The sequence below is a fragment of the Phacochoerus africanus genome, chromosome 4 (assembly GCF_016906955.1).
Source record: "Phacochoerus africanus isolate WHEZ1 chromosome 4, ROS_Pafr_v1, whole genome shotgun sequence".
Classification (NCBI taxonomy): domain Eukaryota; kingdom Metazoa; phylum Chordata; class Mammalia; order Artiodactyla; family Suidae; genus Phacochoerus; species Phacochoerus africanus.
Genome location: NC_062547.1, coordinates 49,519,964 through 49,540,554, shown reverse-complemented (window position 1 = coordinate 49,540,554; position 20,591 = coordinate 49,519,964). Strand labels below are relative to the sequence as shown.

Below are 20,591 nucleotides of genomic sequence, written 5' to 3'. Positions count from 1 at the left end.
GACAAGCACACATGCATCTGCCTGGACCTCTCACACTGGTAATTTTAGCCAAGTCTCTAGCCCTTTAACCCTAGATACAGTTTGTAACAGTCTCGAATAATGGAGATGCCTGTTCTGGGAAGTTGTTACAAATCCGACTCTTTTGTGCCTCTGGCTCCCTAAATCCAGGTTTCTCACTTCCGTTACTGGTTCTTCTCACTTGGCAGCTCTGCAGTCAGCTGCCTTTCTGACTCTCTGGACTCTGACTTTCAGCTCAGCTCTTGTCTCTGTCACCCCCTCCAGTTCTGAAGTCTCCTTTAACCTCCAGTGAAGATATTGTGTGGTACTCTCTGATCCAGGCTCCATCTCCGATGAGGGATTTGGGCTGAATCCTCAAGAACTGAAATGGTACTGTGTTCATTTTCTAAAGAGATGCTGGCCAGTTTAGCCTCTGAAATTAAACTTTATGCCATGGACAATTTTAAAAGCTAAAGGCAGAGGTGGATTAGCATCAAGACCTGGTGATAAAGCATGAGCCTTGACACTCCGGCTGGTTCTCTTCTTCTTCTTCTTCTTTTTTTTTTCCGGTCTTTTTAGGGCCTCACCCGAAGCATATGGAGGTTCCCAGGCTAGGGGTTGAACTGGAGCTGTAGCTGCTGGCTACAGCCACAGCCACAGCCACAGCCATGCCAGATCTGAGCCACATCTGCAACCTACGACACAGCTCACGGCAACGCTGGATCCTAAACCCAATGAGCGAGGCCAGGGATGGAACCTGTATCCTGGTGGATACTAGTCAGATTTGTCTCCACTGAGCCATGATGGGAACTCTGGGTTCTATTCTTGAGTGATTTGGGGAGGCATTTTGTCCTGTTACTCCTGGCTTGTAACTTACAAAATAAGGATAACAACCTCATAGGACTTGCATAGAAATTGAGACAATATATGCAAGGTGTGGGTCAATAGCATTCAATAAATGGGAGTTCCTCCTCTTCTTCTCCTCCTTCTCATTATTATTATTATCATTTTCATCATCTTCCAGGCTCATGACCTAATACTGCTACCAACTGTGAAACATGTCTGCTTTTTTCTTTTGTTGTCCAAGAGTTGATGTCACTAAACCAAATCTTAGACATTCCAGACTACAAAGGCCAGTGTTGGTAACCAAGGACCTATTGACTCATTCAGCAATAGGTCATCCCCACAAGTTCACTTTTTCCTTTTATATAAGTCACTGATGAACATGTTGGACAAGGAGTTCCCATTGTGACTCAGCAGAAACGAATCTGACTAGCATCCATGAGGATGTGGGTTCAATCCCTGGCCTTGCTCAGTGGGTTAAGGATCCGGCATTGCTGTGAGCTGTGGTGTAGGTCGCAGACGTGGCTCGGATCCCACATTGCTATGGCTGTGGTGTAGGCCAGTGGCTACAGCTCCGACTCAACCCCTAGCCTGGGACCCTACATATGCCGCAAGTGTGGCCCTAAAAGAAAAAGAAAGTATTGAACAAGCCAGGATGAGAAAAGAGCTCACTGAAGGCTGCCTCTGGGTTGCCAATGACCACTCTTCCCCTTCACCTGATGGCTCTACCCTGTCCGTCACTGACCCTCTGCTTTAGCCTCAGACTCCATTGCAGATCCCCAGTACCTAGACTTAGAGTTCAGCCATGGTCATTTCTTTCTCAGTTGCCACTCCACTCGTGTCACCTCTACTCTCTGGAATGCCTGTCTTCCCCTTCCCGCCTGAATAACATGCCTTCGTTCCTTGGTCCCAACCTAAATTCCACTCACTCTGTGAAGCCTCACCCAGCTCCCAGGGGCAGAGCACTCACTCCCTTTTGGGTGCTGCTGTAATGCACATAGCATCTTTCATCCTCGCCATTCTGATCCTGAGTATTAGGTTATGCCTTACTTAGTGGTTTAATCCAAATTATATTCACAATGATGAATTTTCATCCAGGAATTATTTTCTGGAGTAAATATCATTAGGCATTTTAATTCTCTTGGTCAATTTTTATGCAATGTAATTAAAATGTATTTCCCTTTATGTTAATTTTCTGATTTCATTTTATTGGGCTTATATTCACAGGGGTTAATACTCTTTTGTGTGGATTTTTACAACTGAGATATGATTTTTCTATCAATATGTTAAAAATATGCATTATATTTTATAATTATGGCCTCCATCATGGAGATCTTCTGTGGCCATGATTTCAATCAAGTTTAGTTTTCCTGGATCAAATTTTGCAGAGTAAACTATCTCACTATTCATTTCTTCAATGTTTGAGTTTTTAAAATTTTTACTGCTTTCATTTTTTGGTTGTTGCTTCAGTTCATGTTGATGATTTTTTACTACTACTCATAATTTGGAAAAATAATAATTTGCTTTTTTTTTGTTTAAAAATGTCTTTTAGGACTATCACAAGAAATAGTGTCAGCAGGTTCTCTGAGTCGTGTACTTACTGCTGTTGCCACTGGGAACATGAAGAACACAGAAGTCCTTAAAGGCACAGTGGAGGAAGGGGTCAAAACATCCTGTTTAAGCTTGTAACATTGTCTATAATCTGTTGGACTAGTGCTTAGAAGATGGGGAGGTGGTTGTCTCTCCAGCTAGACTTAGAGCCAAAGACAGGGTCTACATCATTCACCTCTAGTTTCTCAGTAGCTGGCAAGTGGGTGTCTGAAGAATGGATGAATGAATGTGAATACAAATGAACCCACAAGGAGGTCATGAGAAATCTTAGCTTATTTCTTACTGAAGGTCACTATACCATGCCTATCCATTTAAGGCATAGTGGTTTCTGAAGCCAGTCTTCCTGGGTTCAAATCTCAGTTTTACCATTTTCCAGGCATGTGACATGGGGCAAGTTAGGTCACCGTTCTGTGCTTTGATGGATCCTGCTGGAAGTGGGGATAATGAAAATGTCTGTATCACAAGCTTGTTACAAGGATTAGGGGAGTTAATACATGTAAAGCACTTAGGACAGTAGCTCACATACAATTTCTGCTATGTAATGATTAACTATTAGTATCATGGTCATAAATCTCATCTATCTTTCTAGCAGTGGTCATGCTCATGTCCTGTTAGAAGGAGCTCAGATTTCATTAGGCTTCCCTTCCTTTTTTATAATTCTAATATTTGCTTTTATATTGAATCGATAACTGTATCCATTGCAGCTTCCACCCCACTGTTCATGGCTCTAACCTTCTGAGATATGTAGAATATATTCTCTTATATTTGACTGGCCTTCAAATTCGAAACCTGTTCATTGGGTACATACTAAGTCCAAGCATCATGAAAAGTCACCAAAAATCCTGACATAAAGTATTTAAAGTCTAGCCAGGAAAGAAGTGGGAAAGGTGATGTTTGTGTCTCTCACAGATTCTTTCTTTCTTTCTTTTTTTTTTTTTTAGCTTTTTAGGGCCATACCCGAGGTAGGTTCCCAGGCCAGGGGTCGAATCAGAGCAGCAGCTGCTAGCCTATACCACAGCCACAGCAATGCAGGATCTGAGTCACATCTGCAACCTATACCACAGCTCACGGCAACGCCAGATCCTTAACCCACTGAGCAAGGCCAGGGATAGAACCTGCGCCCTCATGGATGCTAGTCAGATTCATTAACTGCTGAGCCACTATGGGAATTCCTCCTCCTTTCAATCCAACATCTCCATGATACACAGTTGGCAAGCCAGAATCTAACTTACAAATGTAATTTAATTTACAAACACTTGTAAGTTTGAACTTACAAACATAATATAAAGGCTACATAATTGAAACTGTGTGATATTAGTACATGAATACACCAACAGGTTAATGAAACTAGAATAGAAAATAAACAGACCCAAATATGTACGGCAATTTAGTTTATGATAAAGGCAGTACTGCAAATCAGTGAGAAAAAGATATTATTTTAATTAGAAGGTGTTAGGATAACTGGATGGCCATAGAGAAAAATAAGGCATTGGGTCCATTCCTCACACCATACATAAGGATTAATTCTGAATGAGAGATTGAAATGTAAATAATACAATCATTGCAAGTTTAGAAGAAACCATAGGTGAATTTCTCTCTATCCTTATAGTGGGTAAATTTTACTCTGACTAAACTCTGGAAGCAAGAAGGAAAAAAGACTAACACACTTGCTTATGTTAAAAAAAAAAACCAACAAACCCACAACTTGGAGTTCCCATCGTGGTGCAGCAGAAACGAATCTGACTAGGAACCATGAAGTTGCAGGTTTGACCCCTGGCCTCATTCAATGGGTTAAGGATCTGGCATTGCCGTGAGCTGTGGTATAGGTTGCAGACACGGCTCGGATCTGGTGTTGCTGTGGCTGTGGTGTAGGCAGGCAGCTGTAGCTCCAATTCGACCCTAAGCCTGGGAACCTCCATATGCCTAAAAAGCAAAAGCAAAAAAAAAAAAAAAACTTTTGCATGCCAAAAAAAAAATCATAAGGAAAATCAAAAGACAAGTAACAAAAGTCAAGAAACGTACTGGAGAAAATATTTATAATGTATATGATAGGCAAAGCATTACCATCCCTGATGTGTAAAAAGATCCTAAAAATAGAGTAAAGATTAACAATCCTACAGGAAAAAGGGCCAAAGACGTGAAAACCTCATGGAAAAAAGAAATGCAAATGTCTTTAATCATGTGAAAAGCTGTTCAACCTAGCTCTTAATAAGAGAAATGCAAATTAAAACTACTCCAAAAGCCACTTCTCATTTGTTAGATTGGCAAAACCCCAAATATTCCACAACATACTTTGTTGGTTTATTGTGAGGAAACACACATCTTTGTTATTCCTGGTGGGAAAAATACTACCTCTTTGGAATGGTATTTGATGATGTATAGCAAAATTATACATGTATTTGCCCTATGATCTCACAATTCCACTTTTGGGAAGCTACTCAAACAAAAATCTAGAAAAATAGGAAAAAAATGTTTGCATAAGATGATTTGTTATAGCACTAAGTTCTCAAAGAGACTGGTAGAATAAACCATGGAACCTGCACCCTTTGGAGTACTATGCAGCTACAAAAAAGCAATGAGGAATACCTCTATAAACTATTCCATGGTAATCTTCAGAAAAAATTTACATAGTGAAAAAATAAAGTGGTGAAAAGTGTACATAGTATAATACCATTTATCTAAGAAAGGAGAAGTGAATATAGACATATTTCCTTTTATTTTTTAAAGTGTAAAGTGAAACAAACAAAATGTTTATGTTAGAGGTAGTGACGAAATATGTTAAAGAGGACATTAATAGCAAGTATACTTTTCTGAATATACTTTCGTTGTAGATTTGACTTTGGATTATGTAAATTTTTACATAATTGCAAAAATTAAATATGAAAATGGAATTTCTAAAAAGTAAAGGAAAATAAAATAAATAAACCTGCTTATTGGAGGGAAGGATAATTGCACAGAGAAGGAACTATCCTCGGTGACTTTAAATAACAGTAATTTGTACATCTCTGGTGGAATATAACCTAAAAGCCAAAAGAAATGCAAAAAAAAAGTGTTTCTAGTAAACATTTCTTTGGTGATAGTGTTCTGAGATAGTTGTGTGAACACTAGGGAATAAAAGAAATAAGTAATTATGTTAGCGTCATTAAAAACCAGAATTTTTGGCATGGGAGAAAGGAAATATAGGTGTGAGACTGATAAGGTAAAAACACTATAGTGCTAAATTTGATTCATAGAGATCATCATGAATGCCCAGAGTATTTTATCTCTACAACAAAAATAATAATAATTTCCAGCTCTAACTACTGAAAAGACCTAGCAACATGGACCAACTCAGTGGCACTGAGCACCCCTAACGCCCAGATTGTGGTTTTAAACACCATTTCTCACTTGAAGCTGAGCTCCTTAGAAAAAAAATGGCTGATTACAGGTATGGAGCAGGAAATGTATAGATGGAACATCCCTGACAGCAGGGAAGTCATTAAAGAGCCAAAAGGACTCTTCCTGAGGAACAGATGTCAAAAAGCTCCCAAAGGCCAGTGGTGGAAATTTTGCATATCAATAGGAATATTAAATAAAAGAAATTGAAACATCAAATATATTTAAATATGTAAATTCACAATAGTACTGAAAACCCTAATTGGCTACCTTTGGAAGATGGCAGAGAATTGACTATTATTTTGTGAGCTATTACAGAATTATTTATTCTGACTTTTCCTAATGAACTTTGTTGTACTTTCAGGCAACCAAAGAATGGATGATTGTAAATGTCTCTTTATAAAAGTTATTTCAGCTAATAAACGAAGAAGGAAAAATAAAATTAAAATATCACCATTTTGCAACCCTAATGAATTTCCGGATCTAGGCAATAATCAGCAATGACTGCTAGCATCACAAAAGGGGAGACAACAAGACATTAAGTACCTCGTGATGAAAGTGCACACACACTGCCTATGAAATATCCTTGCTACAAAATTGAACCTACATCTCTAGGTCTAACTAGCAATTTAGAAGAAATATAGGGAACAGAAGGACATGTTAGATGACATCAGGGGAACGCAATCAGGAAAATCTAGACTGTGGGAGTCTCCACAGGACAAATAAGCTGATCTCTTTAAAAATAAATTACATGGAGGAAAAAGAAATGGGGAAAGAAATCCAGTAGATTAATAGAGACTTTCAAGCCATATTAATCAATGGGATCTTGATTCACGCAAACAAACAAAAACAAAATAAAAAATGTTATGAGAGAACTGAGGAAAATTTCAATACTAATTGAATATTTGATGATATTAGGAAATTCTTTTCAATAGCTTTAGGACTGAAATAGTACTGTGATCATGTTTCTTTTTAAAAAAGTTCTTATCTATTTCAGATGCATATTGAACTATTTTTTGATGATATAATGTCTGTGATTTGCTTCAAAATAATTGGAGTTGGGAAGAATGTGGTAGGGATAAAGATTAAAGCCAACCTTTCCATGAGTTAGCAGTGTTAATACCTGATGAAGATGCAAGGGTATTATACTATTCTTTCTATGTTTTGGATATGTTTGAAATTGTCCATAATAAAGAGTTTTATTTATTTTTTTCTTTTTAGGCCGATACCCACAACAAATGGAAGTTCCCAGGCTAGGGGTCCAATTGGAGCTGCAGCTGCTGGCCACAGCCAGAGCCATAGCAACACTGGATCCAAGCTGCGTCTGCGACCTATGCTACAGCTCAAGGCAATGCCATATCCTTAACCCACTGAGTGAGGCCAGCGATTGAACCTGCATCCTCGTGGATACTAGTTGGATTCGTTACTGCTGAGCCACAAACGGAAACTCCTAAAGAGGTTTTCTTGAATACCTTTTTTTGACAAAGTATTTGGAATATGGAGTACAATATCTTAGATCTTATACTACTTGTTTTAGGGGACATTTGAACCTAGGTTCTAAATTCCTTTCCTATATGAAGGACTATATCAGGGTAATACTTGGGCCCGTGGAACCTGAAAGGAGGTATATATGACCTGCCCATTTTGCCATTTTATAAATATATATACACACACACACATACACACATATATACACATACACATGTATAATAATAATATGGTCCTGTTTAGTATAGAGAGAGCACTTTAGAGTTTACAAAGTACTTAAATTGATTTCTTCTTATGGTTAAAATAATTATTATAATAATGAGATAATAAACCATAAGAATGAACTAACTTTTTGGCCGACATAAATGTGGTTTTTTTTTTTTTTTTGCCTTTTCTGGGGCCATTCCCAAGCTAGGGGTCTAATCCAAGTTGTAGCCGCCGGCCTACACCAGAGCCACAGCAACGCAGGATCCAAGCCGTGTCTGCAACCTACACCACAGCTCATGGCAACGCCGGATCCCTAACCCACTGAGCAAGGCCAGGGATCAAACCCGCAACCTCGTGGTTCCTAGTCAGATTCGTTAACCACCGAGCCATGATGGGAACTCCAACACAAACATTTTTAATCTTATAACGCTATTAAAATAATATCTGGCTTGCCTATGGCACTTGATTGTGTGTCATTAATCTGGAAAGCTGTAGGGAAAGAGCTTCGATAATACAGATGTCAAAGAACTTACCACCTATGTTTTCTTCTAGGAGTTTTATGGTCTTAAATCCACTTTGAGTTAATTTCAGGGTATGGTGTTAGATAATGGTCCAGTTTCATTATTTTGCACATGGCTGTCCAGTTTTCCCAATACCATTTTATTTATTTATTTATCTATTTTTTAGGGCGCACCTGCGGCACATGGAGGTTCCCAGGCTAGGGGTCGAATCGGAGCTGTAGCTGCCGGCCTACGCCAGAGCCACAGCAACACGGGATCCAAGCCGTGTCTGTGACCTACACCGCAGCTCATAGCAACACCGGATCCTTAACCCACTGAGTGAAGCCAGGGATCGAATCTGCATCCTCATGGTTGCAAGTAGGGTTCGTTAACTGCTGAGCCACGACGGGAACGCCCCCAATACTATTTATTGAAGAGCTGATCTTTTACCTATTGTATATTCTTGGCTCATCTCTTATAACTTAATTGACCATATATGCATGGGTTATTTCTGGCATCTCTATTCTGCTCCATTGATCCATGTGTCTGATTTATGCCAATAACATACTGTTTTTTAAAAATTGAATTATAGTTAATTTACAATGTTGTATTAGTTTCAAGTACACAGCAAAGTGATTCAGTTATAACTCTATATATTCTCTTAAATATTCTTTTTCATTATAGGTTCTTATAAGATATTGAGTATAGTTCCCTGTGATCTTTAGTAGGTCCTTGTTGATTATCTATTTTATTTAACATATTAATCCCAAACTCCTAATTTATCTTCACTCCCCCACCCCTGCCTGCTGCTATCCCCTTTGGTAACCATAAGTTTGTTTTTTATGTCTGTTAGTCTACTTCTGTTTTGTAAATAAGTTCATTCGTATCATTTTTAGATTCCACATGTAAGTGCTATTAAATGATTTGTCTTTCTCTGTTTGACTTCACTTAGTACGATAATCTCTAGGTCCATCCACATTGTTGCAAATGGTATTATTTCATTCTTTTTAGGGCTGAGTAACATTCCACTATATATATAGTGGAATATATATACATACCACATCTTTTTTATCACTGCATCTGTCTGTGGACATTTAGGTTGTTTCCAAGTCTTGACTATCATAAACTGTGCTGCTATGAATTGAATTGAATTGAAGTTTTCTCTGGATATATGGCCAGGAATGGGATTACAGATCATATGATAACTCTATTTTTAGTTTGTAAAGGAATTTCCATACCGTTTTCCATAGTGGCTGCTCCAATTTATAGTCCCACCAACAATACGTAGGGCTTCTTTTTCCCCACACCCTCTCTAGCATTTATTATTTGACTTTTTAAATGATGTTCATTTTGACTGGTGTGAGGTGATACCTCACTGTAGTTTTGATTTGCATTTCTCTAATGACTAGTAATATTGAGCATCTTTTCATGTGCCTGTTGGCCATCTGTATGTCCTCTTTGGAAAAATGTCTGTTTAGGTCTTCTGCTCTATTTTTTTTTTTTTAAACAGCCACACCTGCAGCATATGGACGTTCCTGGGCAAGGGGTCAAATCAGAACTGGAGCTGCTGGCCTACGCCACAGCCACAGTAACTCCAGATCCGAGCCACATCAGCAACCAGCACTGCAGCTTGTGGTAATGCCAGATCCTTAACCACTGAAGGGGGCCAGGGATTGAACTCATCCTCATGGATACTAAATTTCTGGCTTCTTTACCCACTGCCAACAACGGGACCTCCCTGTCTGCTCATTTTTAAATTGGATCATTTGTTTGTTTTATATTAAGCTCTATGGCTATTTGTATATTTTAGAAATTAATCCCTTGTCAGTAGCATCATTTGCAAATATTTTCTCACAGACAGTAGCTTGTCTTTTCATTTTATTTATGGTTCCAATACCATAGATTTGCTCTATAATTTTTCTTAAGTGCTATTTTGGTTGGATTTAACATGATGCAATATATTGTATATTTGTTATCATTCAGTTCAAAATATTTTCAAATTTCTATAATTTGAAATAATTAACTTCTATAATTTCTTTTTGACCTATGAGTTATTTAGCTATGTTTCACAATTTCCAAAAATATGGCTCCTGTCTATAATTTTTAGTTATGGATAATAATCTATAATTTAATTCCATTGTGGTTAGAGAACATGTTTTATATGATGTTTTGTTGAAATTGTTGAATTTTGTAGTTGTTAGATGTAGTGATGTATATATGTCCATGCAATTCAAACTGTTAATTATGTTGGTCTATCAATTATTGGGAAAAGTATATTAAAATCCCCCACTACATTAGGATGCTGTTGGTGTCTCCTTGAAATTCTACCCATTTTCCTTATATAATATAATTAAAGTTATACAATTAGGTGCATAAACACTTATAATTGTTATATATTCTTGATGAACTACACATATTATCATCTTGTACACATCTTTATTCATCCTGAAGCATGTTGTAATCATTTTTTCAATATTAATATAACTAGAGTAGCTTTCTTTTGATTGGCATTTACCTGTTACGACTTTTTCTATCCATTTAAATTTTAACTTTTCTGTATTACTATATTTCAGGCTTATAAATAGTCTACAGGTAATTTTAAAAATCTGGTCTTAAAATGTTTGTGTTTTAAACTGGTCCATGTAAATTTATTATATTTTACTGATATGGTTGGATGTACATCTACCATTTTATATGTTTTTTCTAGTATCACCTGTTGTTTCTTTTTCTTACCATTTTCATATTTCATTTTTCCCTTCTACTACTTAGGAAGTTATACTTGCTATATCTATGATCTTCATGGCTCCCCAGAAAATTTAATATGGTTATTTCATCAGAATTGAAAGGCAGCTAGTATCTTTTCTATCATCATTAACAACATAGGTATTTTAGAATACTTTAATTACAATCACACCTCCCAACTTATTTGCAATTGTCATCATGCACTGTAGTTTTAATTTGCTTTTATAACCCCATAATGCATTACTGTAGTGTAATTTACCATCAGTATTTCTTTAGATTTATTCATATACTTATATTTATTCATACATGAGTTAATTTTTTTTTTTGTCTTTTTGCTATTCCCTGGGCCGCTCCTGTGGCATATGGAGGTTCCCAGGCTAGGGTCGAATCGGAGCTGCGGCCGCCAGCCTACGCCAGAGCCACAGCAACGCAGGATCCGAGCCGCGTCTGCGACCTACGCCACAGCTCACGGCAACGCCGGATCGTTAACCCACTGAGCAAGGGCAGGGACCGAACCCGCAACCTCATGGTTCCTAGTCGGATTCGTTAACCACTGCGCCACGACGGGAACTCCTAATTATTCTTTTATCTTGGATGTCCTTCCAGGCTCCTTTTCCTTATACCCGAAGTATATCCTCTAAAATTTATTTTAGTGAGGGCCTGTTAGTAGCAAACTCAGTTTGGAAAATGAAAAATGGCTTTCTTTTACCCCAGTTTTTAAAGGATTTTTTTAATTGAGTATACATATGTAAGTGGATATTTTCTCTCAGCATATTGAAGATATTATTTCACGGTGTTCTGGATTCCATTATTTCTATTGGAAAGTCCATGTTATTCTAATTATCATTAAGTTTTAGCTAGTCTATCTTTTCTCTCTGACTGCTATAAGATCTCCTTGTGTTCGGTGTTCTGCAGTTCCACTGGGATAAGTCTAAGTGTGAGTATTTTTGTATTTAGCTTGCCTTTGGATAGGTTGATTTTCCGAATCTGAGTAGTGGTGTCTTTTGCCAGTTTGGGAACATTTTTAGTCATTATCTCTTCAAGTATTGCTTTTACCTAATTTTCTCTTTCTATCATCTCTATTTGGAGTTTTAAGATATTAAACGCTCCCTCTCATTTCCACATGTCTCTCAACCTCTTTCTTTCATGTTTTTTTTTTCTTTGTCTTCCTAGGCTGATTTTCAATGCTTTCTTCGGCTCTACTTTCTGGTTTACTCATTTTTTTCCTTTAACAATATCCATCGAGCTGCTTAATCCATTCATTAAGCTTTTAATTTCCATCTTATATGTCTCATGCTTGAAATATAACTGGCTTTTTAATTTTTCTTGTTTCTTATTCATATTTTTAATTTCTTCTTTTACTTATTAAATGTAGTATACAACTTGTCTTATATCCTATGTCTGTTAGATTCAACATGTGAAGATTTTGTAGATCAAATTTGGCTATCCAATGCTTTTGCTAGTATTTGCTCTAGTCTTTCTTTTTCTCTTGTCCGTTTTGTGATGTTTTAAAAACATTGACCTCACATTCCTTGGAACTCTAGCTGAGAAGTTTTGTGGCCTGGTTAATGGGGTTTTTACCCAGAGAGGACTTATATACTTTTTTTTTTTTTTTTTTGCTTTTCAGGGCCACACCCACAGCATATGGAAGTTCCCAGGCTAGGGGTCAAATCGGAGCTACAGCTGCCGGCCTATGTCACAGGCCACAGCCACAGCAATGCAGGAACTGAGCTGCCTCTGCAACCTACACCACAGCTCTCAGTGATGATAGATCCCCGACCCACTGAGAGAGGCCAGGGATCAAACCCACATCCTCATGGATACTAGTCAGATTAGTTTCCCCTGTGCCACAATGGTAACTCCCTATATACACTTTTGGCAGATGCCTCAAAACTTCCAAAAACATTAAGTTAAATTTTCCTCTCCAGATTTTCTGGATCACGAAGTACTTTGATTTTAAATTATAGATCCAAGGGAGGGAGTAACAGAGGAGAATTTTACTTTCTTCCTAGCCCAAGATTGAGACAGGCAATTATTACTCTAATGGTGAAGATGTGGGTGGGAGAATTTCTAGTTCATCTTAATATTCAGATGATTGGCCTTTGCAGTCCCAGCTTTAAGGGAGATAAAGGGTGAGGGTTATTTATTAGACTTTTTTTTTTTTCCCCGGCCACCATCATAGCATATGGAAGTTCCTGGGCTAGGGATGGAATCCGAGCTGGAGCTGCGACCTATGCCACAGCTGCAGCTGCAGAAACACCAGAGACTTAACCCACTGTGCTGGGCTGGGAATCAAACTGGCGCCTCCATAGAGACAGGCAGATCATTAACCCATTGGGTCACAGTGGGAACCCCTTTATCGGATCTTAGTGTTGGTCAAGCCTTAGGCTTTGTATCATGTCCTCTGTCTACTGTATGAAACTGGGACATCATAAGCTTCAAGTCACTAGGTTCCTCAGATATAACAGACTCAGGCTTTCTCTGGTTCCTACTTTCATTTAGGTTTTGGTGTCTGTATTAATTGTCTTGGGTTGTTATAACAGTTATGAAGGCTGGAAGTCTGAAGTCAGGTATTGGCAGGTCACAATTTCCCCAAAGCCTCTAAGTGAGGATCCTTCCTTGCTCTTCCAGCTTCTGGGAGCCCTGCAGCTTGTGGCATCACAATTCCAACCTCTGCCTCCACCTTCACATAGTCATCTTCCCTCTGTGTCTGTCTGTGTCCAAATTTTCCTTCCTTTATAAGGACACTCGTAATATAGCATGACTGTTACCAGTATGACCTCATCTTAACCTGACAACACCTATAAAGATTCTATTTCCAGATAAGATCATAGTCACAGGTCCAGGGGATCAGAATTCCAACATATTCTAAAAGGGACTCAATTCAATCCGCAACCGTTTCTAACTACTTCATAATTCCTTGCTGGCACTCAAATACTTTCTTTTTTATTCTAGTATTTTATAGTCATCATTGGTAATCTTTCTGTCTCCTATTCAGTGTTAGCTTTTATTTATCATTGTTTTCATTCTTCTTGCTCATAGATGTCTCCGTCTTTTCCCCACTGAGTTGTGGGCTTATACTTTGGGGGGGAAAAGGCTTATTAGAACTGAGTGCAACATAAGAATAAGACTTTAAATGGGAACTCGGTAGACATGACTGTGAACACAGTAGAAGAAAATGACTGCATGCACGTTGTAATTCTCTTTTGGGAATGCTCAAAGGACTCTTATCTCTAGATTACTGCAGTATACCGATTCAGGCTTTTGAATCATAAAGACCTGGAGTTGAATCTTTTCTCTACCTCTTATAAGTCATATGACCTTGAGAGCATATGATGAAAGCTCTTAATTTCACAATTTTCTGTTTGACAAAAAAGGTATTAGAATATTACAGCTACTTTTTAGGCTGTTTTGTAGACGGATGATATAAGCAAAGTGCCAGAGCAGGTACTGAGTAATTGTGCAAACAACCCTATTTCTGTGTGCCAAATGGGTAAGGACTTTGAATGAGCTGCCTCTGAATAAATGAGGAGAGGAAAGCAGTGTCTCTTATTTTTACATAAAATCCTGTGGAGTAATTGAAGGGAGATCCCAGATGGGGAAAGTGAGGCACTGAGACGTTAACTCATACCCATGAAAGAAAAACACTAATAATGACACAAACTGTAAAAATATACTTTGAAGATGGCTGAAGGTTCTGTATCCCTTAAGCAGGGACCTGGACTTAAAATCCAAATTAACTAGCCCCTTCTTCTGTCCTCAGCTCTGCCAGCCAACAGATTGTTGGTTCCCTGCTTTAAAAGCCACTTTTCTGGGAGTTCCGCTTGTGGCACAGTGGAAACGAATCCGGCTAGTATCCATGAGGGTGTGGGTTTGACCCCTGGCCTCGCTCAGTGGGTTAAGGATCTGGCATTGCTGTGAGCTGTGATGTAGGTTGCAGATGTGGCTCAGATCCTGTGTTGCTGTGGCTGTGGCTAGGCTGGCAGCTGTCACTCGGATTCAACCCCTAGCTTGGGAACCTCCACATGCCATGAGTGCAGCCCTAAAAAAAAAAAAAAAAAAAGAAAGAAAAGCAAAAAATAAATAGATAGGAGTTCCTGTCGTGGCGCAGTGGTTAATGAATCCGACTAGGAACCATGAGGTTGCGGGTTCGGTCCCTGCCCTTGCTCAGTGGGTTAATGATCTGGTGTTGCCGTGAGCTGTGGTGTAGGTTGCAGACACGGCTAGGATCCCGTGTTGCTGTGGCTCTGGCGTTAGGCCGGTGGCTACAGCTCCGATTAGACCCCTAGCCTGGGAACCTCCATATGCCGCGGAAGTGGCCCAAGAAATAGCAAAAAGACCAAAATAATAATAATAATAATAATAAAATAAAAATAAATAAATAGATAAATAAATAAGTAAAAGCCACTTTTCCTTCAACTCCATGACACTTCACCTCTGTCAAATGGGAGAGAAGAGACAGAAAAAAAAAAAAAAGCCAGGCAACATTTTCTATTGTATTTTACACCCAAACACAAATATTAAACAAATATTGGAAAGCCTCACCCAGGCCCTCACTCCAGAACAGCTTTATAATCCAAGCAAGGCAGAGCCAGAAATCTTCCACCACTCCATGATTGACTCACCTACATGTTGGAAGCAGAGTTCACAAATCTAATTCCTTTCTCTTTCCCGGACCCTTTTACCCAGAGAGCGTAAGTGACTTAGAGGCGGCTCTGCCTGCTCAGCCAATTCCCAGCAGCAGCTTCTAGTGAAAAATATTATGTTTGGGGGCGAGGATTTATCCAGGAGCGTGCGGAAATGAGATGGCGAGGATGCAAATGGTGAATAAATGACCGGTATAGGGAGAGTGGAGAAATGAGGGTGATTATGCAGGCTCTGTCCTCTATGAATATATTAGCTCCTCAATGAGCCTATGCATTTTGCCTGCCTCCAAAGCAATTTCCCTGGGTTTCAGTGAATACAGGTGTCTGGAAGTGTTTTCTAAGCTCAGCTTCAAACAAGCTGCTCCTGCTGCCAGACCTCAAAGCCCTAGTATTAAGTCTGGGTGACAAATCAGGCCTACACTACCTGCCAGGCCATTGTAGGTATTGTAAGATGCTCATTGGAGATGCCCAGGATCCCCTCAGGGCAGGGTGAGGGCTGTCCAGGGCCAGCTGACTGCCCAGTGGATGGGAGGGCTAAGAGGAATCCTTAGAGGAAACCGAAGATTAGCAACAGGAGATGCCAGATACAGACACTAAGGCGGACACTAAGGCCAAAAGGGCAAGAGTTGGGTCACTAGTGGGGATCAGGCAGATGCTAGGTGGTCCACATGGAAGGCTGGCATGAGGAGGAACATCTCGGGTGATTGCCACGTACACCAGTGGGTACAAGGTCCTCTCAGGGGCTGGCGAGCCTGTAGTGCATGGAGATCCCCATAGAGGGGACAAGCACAGCTTGCATGTCGGTGTTTTTATGAGGACAGGACCATAACCTGGACAGAGGGGCGGGCTTCCTTGTATAAGACAAGGTCCTCCATTGTATCCATGATCAGATTTCTATCAACTGCTAAGGGACCTCCTTCAGCCACGAGGGAGGAGTTCATCTTAGAGTTCTCTTTTCATGGGCCTGGGAAAGGGGGCCAGAGCCTCGGAAATGTTCCTGTAGGATGAGAACTTAAATGGTGCCTAGTGCAGAATTCACATCAGATGCTGATAGCTGCAAAGAGGCCTGTACTTGGGGGCAGGATGCTGGCTACCCTGGAAAGTGGTACGTGGCATGCATGGGTCACGTGGTAGGTCTGAAACCCACGTGGACTGAACCTGGCTGTGTTTTGCTGTTTATGCCCCAAGAGTTTAATTCTCTGGAGTCCTCCCTTGACAAAGTCTTTAGGAAGGTTCTGCAGGCCACTGTGGGAGACGAAGAATGTCAGAGTGAGAAACCCCAAAGGGAGGTGACAGTGTGAGGAAGTGACTCTGAGGGCCTGTTCAGCACCCCCTTCATCTCTTGGCTGGTTCACCTCTTTGCTCACCCTGAAGATTCTGTGTTTGGTTTTAACTAAGATGCTGTCACCTTGATGTGGGAGCCATCCCATATCCCCATGCCAACCAAAGCAGTTTCTGATGTTTTTTTCTTCCTGAAAATGCTATAGGTCCCAACCTGTGTCTCTAGCCCATCCTCATGGTCCTGATCACACACACATGGACCAAAGTTCGAGACTGGACGTTCAGAATCAGTCCGCCACCCTCAACCAAGAGCCCCATTTCTCCACGCCCAAGATGCATTCACCCTCTGCAGACCTAAGCCAAGCCCCACCTGGTGAAAAGCCCTGCTCACCCTGATCCCAAGCTCGACATTCTCGCCTCCATACACCTCCATGCCTTCATCCAGTAAGCCGATCTCCTGGAAGTACTGCCGGTCCACAATGAAGCAGCCAATGAGGGCGGGGCTCCTACAGGGCATGGGGAGAAGGCCAGCAGTTAGCAGAGGGGCTGTTTCAGGGGTGCCAGCAGAGCAGTAAGTGCAGTGCTGCCTTCCTGCCAGCAGGACCTGGTCCTCTCCCTTCCTATGCTGCCAGACTGCTGCGGGTCTCGCTCTCCAGGTGACCCTCCAGGGTCCACCCTCACCAGTTACTCCAGAGGGGCTGATTCGGCAGGGCAGTGGCAGATAACTCCTGACCTGGCCCCAGCTGTCATTCCTGGTGGTGCATGGGTGTGTGTTAGCCCAGAGAAGCAGTGTTCGGTCTGCCGGCCTAGACTGCATGTCTGTCTCTCTAGCTGCTTTGATTCCAGCTCCCTGCATAGGGAGTCTCTGTTTCTACCTGATCTCCTGCAACAACTTTCCCATCCTTCACCTTGGTCCCTTTAGAGAGATGAGGTGGGACTTTGGATAGCATGGCCGATCATTTGGATTGATTTTTTTCTGCAGGTACAGGAGTGACAATGAGGAATTTTAAACAGACAGTGGTATATGCAGATCTGTGTTTGTAAAAAGAATACTCAGGCAGCTGTGGGGTGACTTATTGGAGGAGACTGGGTGGAAATCAAGGAATCCAGTTGGGAAGCTTGTTGCTATATCCAGGTAAGAAATGATGAAGACCTGGACCAGAGATCCAGGATCAGAGATAGGGATTATTTAAAGACATATTTGGGTGTAAAATCGGCAGAACTTTGAAACAGAGGAATTTCGAAGGTGAGAGGCAGGGAGGAATCTGGATGCCAGCTGGCTTTCTGCTTGGGTGACGGTGGAATGAGGGCTACCCATCAACAGGGGGGAAAGAGAAGAAGCTGGTTCAGAAGGGAGAGGGATTCCATTCTGGGAAAACTGATCTTAAGGAGCCTGTGGGTCACTAGAAAGAGTTATCAAGCAAGCAGGACCTGGGTAGCCAGTGTGGTTGGAATTCAGCAGGGGTCTTAGGCTGGAGCAACACATCAGCCCCGTGGGACCAGGAGCTGGGTGGCCTTTCCTTAACGAGTGTGAGCTTGGGGCTCACAGCTGTGTGCACAGAGATGGCACAGGACACGATGAGGAGAGATTCACATTAGGTGAATCAGCACGAGCGCATGTGGGCTGCTTCTCTGCTGAGAGCATCATCTTACACAAATGACTTTGAATTGTTCCACTGCACACTGCTACCATTTCTAGTCCCTGCATAGCATCTTATCAGCTGGTGGCTGAAGAATGGGAGGGGAAGAGAAAGAAAAGGAGAAATCAAGAATCCTCAACTATGAGAAAACTGTCACTCACATGCAAATGGACCCATCTTTAAAACTGGAAACTCATCAAGGTGGAGAAACAGCCATTCTGCAGGCCATTTCTGTGGAGAATGCTGATGCCGGAGGTGGCTCAGGCAGAGACTGGTACTCTGGGGCCCCTGCCCTCCTCTTTCAAATTACAGCCTTTTATTCTGAGTGGCCTCAGTTCCACAGACCATGGGCATCTGGGACCAACAGTTCATCTCAATCCATGGCTCCTTTAGGCTGAGTTCCTACTCTGATGCAGGATGTATGACCTGGCCTTAGAGGTAAGCGCTAAAGGAAATATTTCCATTCTGGCTGTGCACTCCTGAAAGAAGTTCCCTAGCCTCTCAGAGCCTCTGATTCCATATCTACAAAAGAGAATCAACTATAACCTCACAAGGGTTTAAATTAAATGATAAAAGGTACATGAAAACCTCTGGGATGGAACTGGTACTCAAAAGATCGCTCTGAAAGATGCACTTGCACATTGAAGAAGACCAGAGCATCCTCTCTTTAAATGCATGGTTGACTCTAAAATGTTGGCCCTGTAGAGTGGGCTCTCAGCCTTTTCCCCAATGTTACTGAAATGCTGAGCAGGGCAGGGTATTTCAGGATATGGAGGAGGGGGCCTTCCCCAAACTGCCAGACCCAGTCAGAGGAAGAACAGAATCTAAAACAGTTACTCTGAGAAGAACATGGGCCCCCTCAGTCTATTACTTATTAACCGATGAGGGTATTCAGTGGACTCAATCAGCCTGAAAGTGTTGTTGATTTATATCCTACCTCATTTCCAAAGGAATTAGAAATAGCTTATAAGAAAATATCAAATATATTGAAAAATTAGATAAATGTTGGAAAAGACTAAAATTTCTCCAAAAATTAGGGGCTAGCTAGAATGTATGTGTCCTCCTTCATGGTTCTTAAAGTGGACCCACAAAGTTGACCCTGAGCTTCCTGGTGGCCAAGGTGAAAATGAACATATCTGGCCTTAGAAATAAGATTTACAGTTCCCAAGTGGCAATACATAATTCCTCAGGAATAGCAAGACTTTCGGTTTAAAAGAAATTTCTCATGTCAGTCTTCTTAAAGAGGTCACTTTGGGACATAGTGAACAACAATCTTAAAGCCATCACTTCAGAATGCTATAGAAGATATCTCTGGGCTCTTTTTATAGTTTACATCACGTATGGGCAAAGCACAAAAGTTTAGCTCGAAGGAAATAGGAGTCAAGTGGGCAAAATACATTTGTATAAGCCACAGCTTTCTGTGGGGCTGTCTTCATCTATGGATAAAACCAGGGACGTTCTTCCAAAATCTCCCATTAATATCATTTCTCACAGTTAAGTTTTTGATAAAAAATAGGTGATGGTTGTGAGCCACACAGGACTATTGCCTTTGGAACGGATTAGCAATGAGATCTTGCTGTGTAGCACTGGGAACTATGTCTAGTCACTTATGATGGAGTATGATAATGTGAGGAAAAAAAATGTATATATGTATGTGTGACTGGGTCACTTTGCTGTACAGTAGAAAAAAAATGCATCAGGGAAATAAATAAAATAAAATAAAAAAGAATTAAAGTTTCAATTAGAAAATAAATACCACTATAAATTTAGTTGTCCTAAAAAAAATTAGGTGATAGAAAATTTGAGATTGAGATGATATTCTCTGTCAAGGACCTAGAATGTGGGTTTACTGATTAAGACCAGGTGGGTACAGGAGTTCCCACTGTGGCTCAGTGGAAATGAACCTGACTAGCATCCATGAGGACACTGGTTCAATCCCTGGCCTTGCTCAGTGGGTTAAGGATCCGGCATTGCTGTAAGCTGTGGTGTAGGTCACAGATGTGGCTCAGATCCCGAGTTGCTGTGGCTGTGCTGTAGGCTGGCAGCTAGAGCTCTGATTTGACCCCTAGCCTGGGAACCTCCATATGCTGCTGGTGCATCCCTAAAAAAAAAAAGACCAGGCAGATGCACTTAGAGATAAGGGGAACAGAGCTGCTAACTAGAGTGGTCTTCGGCAAGAACACTCATTGTGTGATGGCATAGTTTCCTCCAAGAGCATTCCACAGCCTGGGGGCAGAACTCAGCCACAGCAGTTCTGAGCT

General features: G+C 40.8%; 1 protein-coding gene across 1 annotated transcript in view; it reads right to left on the bottom strand.

The window, feature by feature from the left end:
* The window catches only part of GALNT18 (polypeptide N-acetylgalactosaminyltransferase 18), a 370,597-nt gene that overhangs the window by 89,865 nt on the left and 260,141 nt on the right, over window positions 1-20,591 (bottom strand). Inside the window, exon 6 of the mRNA XM_047776277.1 lies at window positions 17,082-17,196. Within this exon, the coding sequence (XP_047632233.1) occupies window positions 17,082-17,196 (115 nt within the window). The remainder of the gene's footprint in view (window positions 1-17,081; window positions 17,197-20,591) is intronic.